Source organism: Rhamphochromis longiceps, linkage group LG23 (assembly GCF_057381845.1).
Source record: "Rhamphochromis longiceps isolate RC_006_pf linkage group LG23, R_longiceps_female_GT1.1, whole genome shotgun sequence".
Taxonomy (NCBI): domain Eukaryota; kingdom Metazoa; phylum Chordata; class Actinopteri; order Cichliformes; family Cichlidae; genus Rhamphochromis; species Rhamphochromis longiceps.
This window is the reverse complement of record NC_140578.1, coordinates 4,186,993-4,203,335: the sequence shown is the minus strand read 5'-3', so window position 1 is coordinate 4,203,335 and position 16,343 is coordinate 4,186,993. Positions and strand designations below refer to the sequence as shown.

The window sequence follows — 16,343 nt, the reverse complement described above, 5'->3', positions numbered from 1 at the left end:
GACTTGAGGTTTTAGGAAACACGAACACAAATCCAGGCTAAAGTGCGGCGATGTGAGCACACGTGCAGTGATTGTGTGTGCGAGACAACACGCTTTTGATTCGCCACTTCTCTGTCACGTGACCCCACATCCGCTCCGTGACTGTTGCTGTTTGGCAGCTATGACAACGAACTTTGAAAGTTAGATGAATGGCCTCGGTGAAGAAGTTTTCCTCCTCTATAGTGTATCAACATTGTCTGAAATGCACGGTGTACTTGGACATTCAGGCAGTAAGTGCGTCTTTATGCTGCTGCTTTGGTACGAAATTCAAAATGTGACCTGATGCCGTAGCTTATTAACGTTTGCTAGCTAGCGAGCTTACGTCCTCTTTCAGCAAACCTTCCGTTACGGTTCCGTAAATACACAGTTAGCTTACCAGCTAACCCTAACTGATACACCAGGGTTATCCTGACATGTCTCATTAACTTACTAATTCCTCCTTGTCGTTACCAGTAACGTTAATACTGATGCTGCCGTAATTATTCTAATTGAGTCACTGCAATTAGTGCAAACAGTTAGAGATGATACGAAAGGCATGAACGTAGCATTGGTTCTTTTACGTATTAATATTTATGTCTGAGTCACTTCAGTATTAATCTGTTTATACATAAACCATTAATAGAAATATTGATGTCCACTAATGACCCCGAGGTTCTGCTGTAAAAGTTGATTGTAGTGGTTTGATGTCCATTAGGTGTTTTTAAGTAACTGAAAGTAATTCGTTTTTTCATAATTTATCTGTGTACGATAAGCGTCATTTCCTGTTTCAGTAAACTTTGGGTTGACCTTAAAGCCCACTTTATGCGTGAGGATGATTTCCGTCCCGTTTATTGCTTCAAGTTCATAAAAGTCAACACAACTGACTGTCACAAAAGTAGGTGTCAATATGAAATACTTACCATAGAATACGAAATTGGGAAAATGAAACGGAAGGTTTACAAGACAAGAGGCCGAGATGGAGGTTGCAGAGTTGAAGATGCTAAAAGATCTTCACGACGAGGGACAGCATTAGAAATGAGTACATCAGAGGGACAGCTAGTGTTGGACGATGTAGAGACAGAGTTAGAGAGTCAAGGCTGAGATGGTCTGGACATACAGTGGGGCAAAAAAGTATTTAGTCAGCCACCGATTGTGCAAGTTCCCCCACTTAAAGGTCAGTAATTTGCACCAGAGGTACACTTCAACTGTGAGAGACAGAATGTGAAAAAAATAATCCATGAATTCACATGGTAGGATTTGTAAAGAATTTATTCGTAAATTAGGGTGGAAAATAAGTATTTGGTCACCTCAAACAAGGAAAATCTCTGGCTCTCACAGACCTGTAACGTCTTCTGTAAGAAGCTTTTCTGTCCCCCACTCGTTACCTGTATGAATGGCAGCTGTTTGAACTCATCATCTGTATAAAAGACACCTGTCCACAGCCTCAAACAGTCAGACTCCAAACTCCGCCATGGCCTAGACCAAAGAGCTTTCGAAGGACACCAGGAAAAGTATTGTAGACCTGCACCAGACTGGGAAGAGTGAATCTACAATAGGCAAGCAGCTTGGTGTGAAAAAATCAACTGTGGGAGCAATCATCAGAAAATGGAAGACATACAAGACCACTGATAATCTCCCTCGATCTGGGGCTCCACGCAAGATCTCATCCCGTGGGGTCAAAATGATCATGAGAACGGTGAGCAAAGATCCCAGAACCACACGGGGGGACCTGGTGAATGACCTGCAGAGAGCTGGGACCAAAGTAACAAAGGTCACCATCAGTAACACACTACAACGGCAGGGAATCAAATCCCGCAGTGCCAGACGTGTTCCGCTGCTGAAGCCAGTGCATGTCCAGGCCCGTCTGAAGTTTGCCAGAGAGCACATGGATGATACAGCAGAGGATTGGGAGAATGTCATGTGGTCAGATGAAACCAAAGTAGAACTTTTTGGTATAAACTCAACTCGTCGTGTTTGGAGGAAGAAGAATACTGAGTTGCATCCCAAGAACACCATACCTACTGTGAAGCATGGGGGTGGAAACATCATGCTATGGGGCTGTTTTTCTGCCAAGGGGACAGGACGACTGATCCGTGTTAAGGACAGAATGAATGGGGCCATGTATCGTGAGATTTTGAGCCAAAACCTCCTTCCATCAGTGAGAACTTTGAAGATGAAACGAGGCTGGGTCTTCCAACATGACAATGATCCAAAACACACCGCCCGGGCAACAAAGGAGTGGCTCCGTAAGAATCATTTGAAAGTCCTGGAGTGGCCTAGCCAGTCTCCAGACCTCAACCCCATAGAAAATCTGTGGCGGGAGTTGAAAGTCCGTGTTGCTCGGCGACAGCCCCAAAACATCACTGCTCTCGAGAAGATCTGCATGGAGGAATGGGCCAAAATACCAGCTACTGTGTGTGCAAACCTGGTAAAGACCTATAGTAAACGTTTGACCTCTGTTATTGCCAAAAAAGGTTATGTTACAAAGTATAGAGTTGTATTTTTGTTATTGACCAAATACTTATTTTCCACCCTGATTTACGAATAAATTCTTTACAAATCCTACCATGTGGATTCATGGATTTTTTTTTTCACATTCTGTCTCTCACAGTTGAAGTGTACCTCTGGTGCAAATTACTGACCTCTGTCATCATTTTAGGTGGGGGAACTTGCACAATTGGTGGCTGACTAAATACTTTTTTGCCCCACTGTATGGAGTGGAGCAATAGTGGCTATAATGGACAAAGTATGTTGAATATGAAGCTGCCAGCCAGCAGGAAAAGGGGGGAAAGACCACAAAGAGGAGGAGAATTAAAGGAGGACATGCAGAGGGTTGGTGTGACAGAGAAGGATGCTGCAGATAGGGTGAGATGGAGGCAGATGATCTGTTGTGGCGACCCCGAAACGAAATAAGCTGTAGAAGAAGATATGATAGGATATAGGCCGAACCTTGAACCTGCATAGTTTCTGTGTATCTATTAAGTTAGATATAGCAAAATTTGACACTAATGTTTTCCACATTGTTCCACAAAAACATTTTCTTTGACCTTAAATTACCAAGATTGTGTTACCCTAACAGCAGTAACAGTAGGAAGTCTTGATTGCACATGGATTGCGTATTTTAGTAATTGTTTATTAACTGCTGTTGTCTTTGGGATATTTGCAAGTGTGCTTCTCTTGATGAATGCACTCTTCCAAACACGTTTGAAAACCATAATAAACGAACACAGTAGAATTTGTGCCCTGTTATACTGTTCATAACCAGGTCACATGCCCGGGAGTGCTACTGTCTAAGAAGTATGATATCTACCTCCGTGTCTGCATCATGGGCCAGTACAGGAAGACTGCCTGTGTGCCTCCGGACTTCCCTTTGCTTTTCCAGCACAAACTGGTTTTTGTCAAGGTGAGAATAAAGCAATTTATTATAGAAATAAAGGACGGCTCCTTGATTTGGGCACAAGATTTCCATCTGCCTGTGGGAGTTTTAGACTTGGCAATAAAAGTGTACATATGATCATTAAAGTAAAAGGAAATTCAGACAGACATAGATTTACCCTACATTAGTTATAGTGTACATTAACAAAAATATGAAAACATACAGTATTAAAGCCTTATCATACAGTTTTTGCTCTTAAGACTGTCAGAATCATCTTATCATTATAACTTTGCATTAAATCTTAATAAAGTTTGTGCTGAGCTAAATTTGCGTTTTTAATGCACAGCTTAACCTGTGATAATTAACACATGCGGGTGACATGGGCGGAGTACATAAGTTCTTATTGCTAAGTGGTTTTCACACATTAACTCCAAGGATGGAAGGCAGGACGGCATACAAAATTTGTCCTTGCTCACATGTAGCATACACCTGTTTACCTGCTCTTATCTTTGCTCTGCCACCACACAATGTGTTTTATTTTTTATTTTTTTTGTCAAGGTCAGGGTAAAGCTATTTGCTACAGAAATAAAGGATGCCTCCCTGTGTGAGACACAGGATTTCCATCTGTCTGTGGCTGTTTTGTTTAGACAGGATGCAGGAATTCTAGTGGCTTTATGTCTATATAAGCTTTACTTTTATCTACATTTGATTCATCTTAAGAGGTGTCCATAAGTGTTTTAGGTGCTTTTTAAAAAAAAAACTTTTTTCTTAATAAAAGTGTTACCTATATGTTTAAGCCTTTTGTTCTTTCTTATGTGGGCCAGCATTCATCCATAGTTAGTATTCAGGTGGTGAAGGATTATGAGCCCACTGTGCCTAATAACCAGCAACCCTCCAGTATGAACATTAGTGTCCTAACTCTTAGTGAGAGGGACCTTGTTTTCCCTGGGGAGACTGGTACGCTTAGATACTGGCCTGTCCGCCAGATCTTGTTATAAGTATTGATTTGCTTTGTCTGTACTCTTTGTGTTTTCCCAGATATTCCCCGGCGTTGTTGACCCTGCTGATGTAGCTGACCTCCTCGAAGGTAAACGGCCTACTGGGATTTGCTTCCTCATCTCTTAGTCCCGAATCCTATCCTATGAAAGCTTATTGGCTATTAGCTGAGATACCGATCATTAGCTCACAGTCTGTTTATACTTTCCTTCCTTCCTCTTAGCTGACACAACATCTTTTGAGCTGATTCAGTTGGTGCCTCCAGGTATGCTTTCTGATGATACCAAATGGGCCTCTTAAGTCCCCACTGTATCCAGTCATTACACTGCAAAACAGGATATTTAACTTGGACTGTGTGTGTGCATGATCCTGGGTTTTTTGTGTGTGTGTGTGTGTGTGTGTGTGTGTGTGTGTATATGGGTTATAGAAGGTGAGGTACTTGCCACAATGGAGGAAAGCAGCAGAGATTTCCTGTATCCAGGTCCCAGGTGGAGCTCAAGAGTCGCAGAGCGAGAAATACTGATGAAAAGATCATCCTCATTTCCTGTAAGCGTTTTCTGTTTATGCCAACATCCTAACATTTATCACAATTATGTGTTAGAAAGCTCTAAAGAGGCCATATAGGTGGTTTTTTGTTTTTTAAAGTTATACGTTGAGTGTGAGCATTAAGGCCCGTTTATAAGTGACTTACTGCTACTTATGCAAAAATCAAAACATAACTTTAAAAGTGTCTTTACAGCAATTTTATGATCGATCTCATATATAGTCAGTGAAAGAAAATAGTCAAAGGTTTTTTCTGTGTTGTACACTAACAAAAAAGATGTTTGAATTCTTTACATGCATGCATATTTTAATCCCTTATCATACACTTTGCCCTTTTTTGTTTTCTGTTTAATGATTAAAATCATCTTAACTTTTCATTAAGTCTTCAGGACATTGAATTAGCGCTAATATGAAGCCATTTTCGCACACGCTAGCACACAACAGGATGCATTCCACAGCAAACACAGTTAGGAATACTGTGCCTGCTGTAGGGGAAGGTGCAGGAAATGATGCCCTCCCGCTCACTGTAAATTTAACGGACAGTTATATGCCAGCAAATCAGAGATTCCTCAGAGTTTGGACCTGGAAACTGGCAGGTTCAGTGTCCGGTCTGACTACATCAGTCATTTGCATTCTGACATGCACCTTTGTCAGGTAATGTTTAGAAAAGTTCAGGGCTGCAGTGTATTTGTGAAAACTGCTTAATAAAAGTCAACAGCACGCCAAGTATGGACAATAAAGGTGCAAGGAAAGTAAATGCAAACACAAGAGAATCCAATTGGAGGCATCCCAAATAAATCAAAGATAAGAAATAAAGGTTGTTTAATATCCTGTCAGTGCATAAATGTACATGTCAGATAAACATAAGCCACGGACACTGGTAAGTTTCAAGTTATTTTACAGCAGGCTGGTAGTGAGCCTTTACTATTAAATACTCAAATGCCAATAAACGGGATAAATGTTCTCTTTAGGCATACAGCTTTATCTAACCTTGTTTTTCATCTTTGGTGAAGAAGCAGGAAGCAGAGTTTTTCTTCAAACAGAGTTTCACAACCCAAAAGTCTCCAAAAGAGCTTGTATGCTGTGCAAAATGTAAATAAAAACCAGGCTGCAATATTTTGGACGTGATTTAGACACAATTCTGTGGTGGAAATCGCTGTGTGGGCCTGAGAAAACTTTAAAAGAGCACAGTTTGTCACCATATCAACAAATGCAAATGCAAAAAATCCACCATGCAAAGAAAAAAACAGATGCAAACGAGATCCAGGAACGCTGCTGCTGCATCTGGGTTCGAGCTCGTTTAAGATGGACTGAGGTTAAATTTAAAAAGCATCTCACGGTCTGATGAATAAAAATGTAAAATTCCTTTTGCAAACGTGGACGCTGTGACCTCTGAGCTTGAAAAGAGAGGACGTCTTTTTTTTTTTGTGGACATGTGTGAAGTTTGTTACATAACATCCATTCTTAAATTTTCAAGTAGTAGTCAAAGTCAAGGATTTAAACTTTAGTCTCTCACTGAAGTTCGAAATGTTCCATTTGGCAGTTAAATGCACGAGTGTATATTTCATGCCTGTGAAGGGTCCTGATAGTAATTTCAAATGGCACAATACTGAATTAGTTAAAGGAAGGAGGATATTCCTGTCAACATAATCCACGTGTCACAAAGACCGCACGCCGCGTTCACCACGGGATCCAGTTTGAGTGGCACCAATATTGCTCGTGTCATTCATTGTTGCTCACTCTAAGTGAGTCTCCTCCTAATCTCAGTGGCTCTCGCGTCGGTGCACTTGACAGGCAGCTACACCACCAAGATAACCAGTTCAAAAGAACTGTCTTGTCTTAAACTGAAGTATTGTCTTCAGAAAATATGGCATTTTCCTCGTGCAGCTGTTGACTGTCTTTGCTATACAGACATGAAAAAGGAGCTGAGAACTTCCTGTCTTTTCAGTCATTTTTCATCTTTTTTCTTCTTTTTTTTTTTTTTTTTTTGCTCCCCCCTCTTTCCTTTTTATATCATCCAAGTCTTCTCTATACCTCTTTCCTGCCATACTTCATCTCTCCATGTCTGCGGGTTGCTTTTCTATCCTCCCCTTGTCCTCCAAGGCACTAACTGGCAATATTTAAATGTCTTTAAACACCTCCCCCCCCTCACCATTGCTTTTATGTATTTGTGTTTGAGGTCCTACATAGCAATTTAGATGTCTTTCTCCAAATGCTGTATTATTTAAACATCACTGGAGCCTTTCTCTTCTGTGAGATTTGTTTTTCTCAACCCAGGCGCAGATTGAAGATTTGCAGTTGTAAATTGGTGTTCCAGGCAGCTCTGTTATTTGTCTTTTTGTCTTCATCTCCCTGTAAAAACCCCTGTGTTTCGTCTATTGTCCCTCTCCCTCTAGGGAATCTCCCCTAAAGTAGTGTTTTCCACGACATCAGTCATAGAAGACAGTGATGGGAGAGACAACCGGACAGCCTCACCTGTAAGCGTCTTTTTATTTATTACATCTTTGAGGTGTTTGCAAACCCGCAGTCGCACACTGTGTGTCCAGTTTTAAATTAATTGTACTTTTGCTGCGTGCTCGGCATCGCCGTGCCAGCGTTGACCACAACTCGAACAGCGAACGTTGATCTGTGGAGGGCTCTAATAGGAGGTATCGCTTGCCGCCACATACGACCGTTTCCACTATACATATCCAACTTCTATTGTTGCCATGGCTACTGCATTTATCCATCCATACTGGCAGTGTTTCAAGGGTATCTGTTCTCTGAATGTAATTACAGGGAGGCAGATTGGTGATGCTGATAATGAGGCTTGTCTCACATGTCCGAGTGCAGGGAGTTAGAACAGAATCAGCCGGTTAGGTTTGTTTTTGGGTTTTTTTTACTGTAATCATGCAGATGATGGGTCACCTATAAATCTTCTTTGTGGATTTTTAAGGTTTACTGTGCTTAGGTCGGTGCAATGACATTTTAAAATCTTTTTTCCCCTGTTAATCATCAAAAAAGGAAACTAGGAATGAAGTTTGCCACGGTTTTCTCATCTTAACTTTACAGCGGTTTGATTTCTTTGCATGTGGGGATTCGATGGGTTGTTACTGACATCTGAAGAGAATTTAATATCACTAGGACCTGGCGTCGTTGTTGATGTGTTCAGTTCTTATTTTGTTATGTAGGACAATAAGTTGTATATCGAATCATTCTAAAAACTAGTACTAGCCTTAAGCTGCAGCCACAGGTATAACAGCTGATTCGTGGTCCTGTATGATTCTGCGTACATGTGCAGAGTGTTTGCGCAGGTTATTTCAGGAGATGAACGCCGAGAGGGTGGAATAATGATGAAAAAGGTATTAGCAAAATATTTCACCAGCTTTCTAGTTACGAACATGTTATCCATCACACAGAGGCTCACATTCCTCCTCTTCCCCCCTTCCCCCCAAAAAAGAAGAAAGAAATGCTACGGTGAATTTCCCCGGTGCGGTAACCTAACCTATTTGTTTAAATGGGATGTCGGTGACAGTGAAGCAGATTGTCAGCGTGTTCCTCCTGGCCCCTCGGGGTGGATGTCTGGATCAGAGCACCACTGTGGCTGTCAGACAGTAGAATTTCTCCATTTTCTCTCTCCTAATGGCTCTTCAGCATCTAGGCAGCTCCCTGACTACCTGCCCACCCAGCTGACAAATCATGTCTTGTTCTAACAGAGATCTGGAAAAATTGTGACTTTCAAAAAAATCTCTAAAAGTGTTCTGATGAATACGCTTTTTGTGTGTTTTCTCATGCTGTGTCCTGAATCCTCTTTAAACCCTTTTATCTGACTTACAGATGTTATGCTAATGTCAGTTTGTGACTTTGGGTCACACCAGAAAATAATTTAGCCACTTCTGCAGTTTGTGTGAGTGAAATGTTGTTAAATTTGGTACACACATGAAAGTGAGGATGAATAGCTTTTGCAGATATGTCCTATAACGTTCCAACTAGCACCATCACACCGTCACACTATAGTTGGTGAAACTCCCCCAAAAACCCAACTTTTTGTTTAGTTCACTTAATGTTGACATGAATTGTGCTTTTATTTAGCGCAGCATGCTGAAATGACGATTGTCAGTATTAAATCTTGCTTATTGCCATTGTTGGATTTGCAGTATGTAGTCATCTCAGCTTGATGAGTGCATTGATAATTAGCTCGATGTGCCACTGTGCAGCTTTACAAAGCCTCTTGCATGTTTTCTGTGGACTGTATCCCGAGCTTTGTTGAACTGTGTCTTTATCACACAAACCCAGATAAGACTTCTCCACTCAGCCGGCCACAGGAAAAAAAATGATTCGCTCTCGGTGACCATCCACCAGTGAAGACGAAGAAGAAAAGAGGAGCCAAAGGAAGTCAGAGATGGTGGGGGATTAGAGGACGAGGGCATACTTGTCTTAATTCTGTTAAATCCGATCATTCTCAAATGGCACCAGCCACAATGAGAATTTATTCATCATTCGGTTTCTCTTAAAAATAGTTTTAATGTTGTGTGATTTCCCTAATTAGCATTTAGATTATCTTTGTTTTACAGCCAGGTAGTGCCTCTTTATCATATTAGACTGGAGATGGCCATCAAATGCAATTAACATTTTATCTTAACTTATTTATCCCCGGCTGGCATTACCTGCAGGAAGTGGGATATTGCATGGGAGAATGATGTTAGTGGCCATTAGAGTTATTGAAGTAATTCTGCAGAGGTTGTCTCCATGGCAGTGCTGACTGCGAGAGCTGTTGTTGTAACACTTAAGCTGAATGATTTAGCTAATGGTTTAATGGTTTTGTCCAGGGAGAGCAAGTCTGTGTCAAGAGTGAGAGCAGCTGCCTTAATGGCTAAAATGGCCGATGCGTCTGCGAAGGAACAAACTGTGCGGTTTGCAGAGAAACCGCTCAAATCCTGTGTGTCTCCTTAAAATTAAAATGTGAAGCTAGTTCAAAATGTTACAGCAGCATAACATTTTTTTTCCTCTCTCATGTTCTGTCACTTCACCCCAGTTTGGCTGTGTTTCTCCAGCGAGGCCATCCTTAACCCTTTCCAGACGGAGTTCAGCAAAAAAGCCTACCAGCGGGCATTTTTCCAAAGCAGATGGTGGGAAGTGTGTCTCTTTGAAAAGTGGGAAGGACAAGCTGAGTGTTGATGCTAAAATTACAAACTCTGCACCGTCATCAACATCCAGGCAATCCCCGCCAGGCCGCAGTCCTCCAAAAAACAAGAAGGGAAAAAAATGCGCCCTATCCGGAGTTTCTGCCGAGCGCGGCTACCAGCAGCCCACCGTTTCCTCAAGGACGCGAGCCCTGTCTCCTTACACCCACCGAAGGATGTGCCAGCTGTCCGAGGATGCCAGGCAGAGGCTCAGCCACCTCCAGCTGGGGCCTCACTACTTTAGGAAAGAAACCGAGAGCCCGACGCCCTTCTTGGTTTGTAGCATTAAGGGAAGAATAAAAAACAACAACTTAGCATAATGGTTCATTTAATGCCAAAAATACACAGCAGAGGGGTTATAAGATTAATGGATTCCTCTGCTGATGTAGTTCAAACCTCAGTGGGAGCGCCCCAAAATTTTGCTTAATCTAGTGAGCGGATTAAGTGGAGGGCATATTAAGAGAGCATCTTAATCTTTTTACCTGAGCCGTTAATGGATTTTGACGTCACGTACATGTTTCACTGTGTATGCGTGTAATATGGCCTATTATCCTCACCGAGGGGCTCGAGCACACTTTTAATAGCGCGCGTCCTGCATTTAGGTCGGGACGCTTTTATTTGTTAACACTTTAATTATTGCCGTATCGCTGCTGTTGGAGGTTTTCGCATGAAAGGGAGTGATTTTTGTGATCGCGCAGCCTTAGGGGAGTGCGTGCGATCGATGGACAAGAACAACACAGCCTTTAGTCCTCCGCCCCTCCCCTCTGTTATTTCTGCTTCTTCATTTACATCAAATCTAATCCCGAGATATGAATATCAGACTCCACTCGCACGCTGTCATTAAAGAAATTATTAGGTGCTGCGTTTGTTTTTGTCACACACATGAATGGAATTAACTAGAATACAATGGGCGTTTTATTAAGGACAGGAGCGTGCTTTTGCGCCTCTGAATTTCCTGGGGGAATCTCCTTTCGACAATTAACTCTGGTAATTGAGAGTCAAGCTGCAATTAACAAATAGATACCTAATGAAGTAGCCCCATTAGCCCCATGGTGAATGCATTATCAGTGCACATTTCAGAGCCTCAGCTCCTGGGTTGTGTGCAAAGGGAAGCTCAGCCCTACAAAGAATCAGATGTGTTTTTCTGCGTAGGTTTTTCTTTTGGATTTTTAGTCGGAGAATGACTAGGAGATAACAGTGGGAAGAAACAAGTGATTGTGGTTAATGTACACTGATGTTTATTTCATTTATCCGCTGTGACAGGAGAGACGCGTCTGGATTTGTTGTGCAAAGTGTTGCGGTTAAGGTTTTAAAAAGGGGTAAAAACTCCCCAAAGTCCTCATTGTTCACTGGCGTTGTTTTACTGCACATGCAAAGTAAGTTAATTACGTTGTATAAAAGGAAATGAGCTTTTATTGTTGTTTGGTGCCAGGTTTCTCGCTGCAGCGACGTCTCTGAGATGGGAACGTTTTCCTCCTGTGCACTAAATACTAGCGTTCATCGGCGCTCCGTGAGCTTCTCGGCTGACCCCACAGGTAAACCTTCTAAACACATAAACTCAGTCCATGTATTGTAACACATTCATAGCTATCACATAGTGTATTTGCTGCAGGGTTTGTTTGTTTTCAAGCGTTTTTGGACAAAGCCCTGAGTGTGCTGAGTGCTTTGTCCAAATGCAGCCATCTGGATTTGGTCTCATAAAAAAATGTGTTTACTTTCTTTTTTGGTCTGATGCCTTTAATAACATCCGAACGATAACATCGTGTAACAGTCTTGCAGATTGATTTCTGCTTTGGTTTGTTGAGCTCGTTAGGGGATATCAGTAAGTATGACGATCACTGATCAAATGCTCCCAGAATTCTTATTTCCTTCAGTCCTTTCAAATGAAAGCTACTACAAGTAGACACAGATGTAAATGCTCATCAGGCCCAACATTAAATCCTGCTGCCCAAACAGCTTTTACCTGTCGGGTTATGAACACAGCACCTCTTGAAGTGTCCCAGTGGGGTTAGGGTTGTTATTCAGGTCTGCATATTATGACCGGGCCTGTGCCACTGCATCCCGTGGGAGTGATTGGTATTTCTGGAGTTTCGATGCCATCACTCTGAGTCACATTCCTCTTGCTCTTCCTGGCCAGCTTTTGTGTAATGGTGGGGCCATAAACAGTGTAAGTAATGGATGTAGCTTCTGATCCTGAAAAATGAAGCCATCATCATGGTTCCACCCATCTTTTCCCATCTTTTTCATAAATAAGTGGGATCCAAAATCCTGCCGAGGATGGCCGTTGCCACCTGGACTCCAGTTATTTTGTCCATGTTACAGTAGCACCCATATGAATGCTCGGACTCAACGTTTCCCAACATTGCATATGAGCAAAGCTATTCTCTTCAGCTTCAGTGGTTTGATTTGATTGGCTCGTGTGTGCATATGCCTGTTTGTACAGCTGTTCTGTGCTGGAAAAGTTTCATTTATACTTGTTTGTGTTGAAGAAATAAGCGGTGCTTCTTATTTAAAGGAAATACTGTAGGCTTACTCCGAATTGTATATTTTCCTAAAAACTTGCCTTTTCCTTTCAGATTCTTCTCTGCTTGGGAGTTACAGGCCAAGAACAGCGAGAGTAAGTCCAATTATAATATCAGTAACTGTAAAATACAATGAGTCAGGAATACTTCTGGTGCTACAGGACATCAGCACAACACTGTTCTGTAGTCTTCTCATTCTGCAGGTTAGGTTTGGCGGTCCATGCAGCTCTGATTTTAGTCATTTTATGAGTATCAGCGACAGATAAACACATTTTATTTATATTTTATTTATATTTAATATTCATTGTTTATACATATAAATTAGCCCTGTTGTTTTGACACTGTGGTCAATTTCAAATCTAAACAATCATCATAGAAATTATATCGATGAAGTTGTCAGCCTGTAAAGTGGTCTGATTTTTAGATTTGAATAAAAAATGATCAATAAATAATGTAGATTTAATTCCTGAGATGTGCGGTTTGAATTCCTTGGTTGGGAAATGTTTCAGAACACGCGATTAAGGTTTGGTCACCAATAGCTTCTAAAAATGGCCTGTATTTGTATAGCGCCTTACTAGTCCTTAAGGACTCCAAAGTGCTTTACACTACATTCAGTCATCCACACACATTGGTGATGGCAGCTACATTGTAGCCACAGCTGCCTGGGGCGCACTGACAGAGGCGAGGCTGCCGGACACTGGAGCCGGGGCTCGAACCGGGCAACCTTCCGATTACAAGACGAACTGCCAACTCTTGAGCCACGATCGCCCTCTAAACCCTTTTGCCCTCTGAAATCTTCTAGGTGGAATCGGGATTTGTGAGGGAGGACTCTCCTCCAAAGACTCCATCCCGACATGAACCCCAAATTAAAGGCCTGCTTAGAAGTTCTGCCTCAGCTCCCTCCAACCTGACTGTACAAAACTCCAGAAATCCTTTGAGTCGCAGCAGCCATTCCCTCAGAGAAAGGTAATCCTCTTTTCTTAAAAATATTTAAAATGATTGAATGTGTCAAAATTAAAACCATTTATTCCTCATTTTAAAAGAATCTAATGGCCAGAGAACAACAAAATCTGATTTAATTTCTCGTCATTATTCTCTGGACAAACTGAAGGCAGGTGTCATGTCTTCATTCATTACCAAAAAGTCAAATAAAAGCTGTCAGAAACTATTTGAATGGCATATCTGAGAAATGAGTAGGGGTTCATTCACGCTAAAGCTGACTGTATATAAGTGTAGTCTACTTTGAAGCACACAGACAGGTTAGAAAGCTTCCAGCATCACCAACCTCTGCAGTTTTTTGTTGATTCACATGCTGATGACAGAAAAAAGCAAATACGCAGTTAATGCGGTGCATGTTTGTAACCCGGCGAAGCATGAAATCTTAAGGTGTTTATCAGGAAAACACTGTGAGGATCACCTCTGAGCCCCAGAGTTAAGTTTTTCTGGCCACAAAAAACAAATCTGATTGTGTTCATACTCGAGGTACACACAGGAGTGAACATAATCCTCCTTTTTTTGTGATGTTTGCCATGAATTTATCCTGATCCATCTGTGTAAATCATTTGTTTGCTCAAAAGATCTTAAAAGCAAAACATGCACCTGTAGGAGTCTCATTACAGTGTACAGCAAATATATGGAAATCCCGTGAGATGTTAGTCATACGCTGCTGCTGCTGGTGCTGGTCTGTGAGGTGTGAGTGTCTGTGTGTTTGTACACGCACATCCAATCTTTAATTTTGATCACACTCGACAGGCAGGATGAATTCCCCTCCACCTTTTAAATTACAGAAGCTGATGTCTTGTCATGTTTGTTCATTACTGAGAGAGGAGGCAGAGAGAAGGGAAAACAAAGAGGAAAATGGTATTGATTTGTGTTTCAGCTCGAGACTGATGCATTTGACCCGATGCACACTTTAATACATTCAGAGAGACCTTGTCATCGATCACAGCAGCTGCGAGTTGACAACGCCGATGGGACCGATGCTCCGTTTTGTTTGTTTGTTTGTTTCTGCTTCCCTTTTCCGTCCGCTCAGTCCATAAGTAAACAGTGGAATCAATGGACAATCTTAAACTGCAAAGTAAATTGCAGGAAATGAATGATACTTTTCCCTCAATTGGAAACGCGACAGGATTTGCTGGGTGGGAGATTAGAGTGGGCCTTTGTAGATTCCCCGCGACAGGGAGAGGGGCACGTCTTACCACGAATCTTTGATCTATAAAGAAAATGACAGATGCCAGTGGCAGCGTTTGCCCCCTAAGCCCCGGAGTCTCAGTCTATTCATGTCTCTGGATGATTTGTCCTTGATGACTTTTTGAAGCAGGTAGTGTGTTTATCTGATTACAGATGAAAAGCTTCCTTTCCGACACGAGCCGGGCCGAGACACCAGTCAGTCTGTCAGTCATCACCCCTCCGCCACCGACAAATGAACGTGGATGAGAGGCGATGCCGGAATTTATTTTTGTTAGTGGGATCTCCAGTTTCGTAACTGTCCGCGGTCAACACGCAGACACATTTACACTGGGCCGATGGAGTCCGTTTATGCCGCCAGTTTAACGCGTAGCTGGTCGAGGCCCCACAAAAATGTAAATGCGGAGGAATGAAAGTCAAAATGAGGGTTTAGGTGGAGTTTTAAATGTTGTTTATGAAGGTTATGCACTACCAGGGTGTTGGCCCTGTCAGCCACTCGTCTTACCTTGGGTTACAGCACAGACTAGTGGACAAAAGAAGGTCTTGTAAGGAGAACAGTGTTTTTGTTAATGTATTTATTAATGAAGAGTCTGTGTTGATCACACACACACAATGTTAATTAAGGATTTATTAGAATAAAATTTTTATCTTGGGGACCCTTAAAACAAAGTCTATATCTATGCTTAGCTCTGAGGAATAAACTTTGAGGGTTGAAGACAAAGATCAAATTAAGACGAAGCTGTTGCAGCAATTTTTCTGTCTGTTTTTTGTTCAGTAAGGCCTGATGATAACCTGACACAACGACCAAGATACCTGTTAGTGAAAGTTTTCCATCTGCCTCTTTGTGTTCCAGACTCAGAGCCAGTCAGACCAGTCCTCCACACTGGGAGCAAATCCATAGCCGAGTCCAGAGGATTCTTCAGACTCACAAAACAAACCTGGACCAAAGAGCAAGCTTTGACCTTTAACCCTCTGATCTGACTTAGAAGAGACCAAATTATGGAAGTTGCCGTACTCAGAGTTTTAATTATTAGAGCAGTAACTGATAATGCACATATCACAGTCATATTTAAAAACAGAGGTTCTGCAGGCTACCAGTTTTGTACATACAGACACTAACACGTTAGCCTGTCACAGATATGCACATGTATCTTAATTAAGCTCTATTTCTTGTTCATTTAAATTGCAAACCTTCCCAGCACATGCTGATTTGCTTTTGTTGGTGCAGAGGTTACGTTCAAAAGCATCGAGGCACCACTTCACTCCCACCTCTCAGCTGGGCTCTTTTTTTTTTTTTTTTTTTTAAAGAAAAAACCTGATGCTGTAACCAAAGTGAGACATCGCCTAATTTCGCTAAAGCTGTGTGTGAAATTGGCTCAGGTATAAAGAAGCTACAGTTTATGTGCGTGTGCGCGCGTAGGAAGTGACATAGTGGATGTAAGCTGCAGCTGTTAAGGGCTCATCTCTTGCAACACAAAGAAGAGACAAGACGGTAGCCAAGAGCCACTGTTGGGATCCAAGAGCTACAAGAGACTGCAG

At 41.9% G+C, this 16,343-nt stretch overlaps 1 protein-coding gene across 1 annotated transcript; it reads left to right on the top strand.

Moving 5' to 3' along the window:
* Positions 1-63: 63 nt before the first annotated feature.
* spata6 (spermatogenesis associated 6) lies at positions 64-16,102 on the top strand. The gene is made up of 11 exons (XM_085398444.1): positions 64-269; positions 3,284-3,421; positions 4,433-4,481; positions 4,614-4,655; positions 4,818-4,936; positions 7,330-7,410; positions 9,948-10,370; positions 11,528-11,630; positions 12,672-12,712; positions 13,420-13,583; positions 15,658-16,102. The coding sequence occupies exons 1-11, from the start codon at positions 189-191 to the stop codon at positions 15,770-15,772; spliced, it is 1,356 nt and encodes a 451-aa protein (XP_085254570.1). The 5' UTR covers positions 64-188; the 3' UTR covers positions 15,773-16,102.
* The last annotated feature ends 241 nt before the right edge of the window (positions 16,103-16,343 follow it).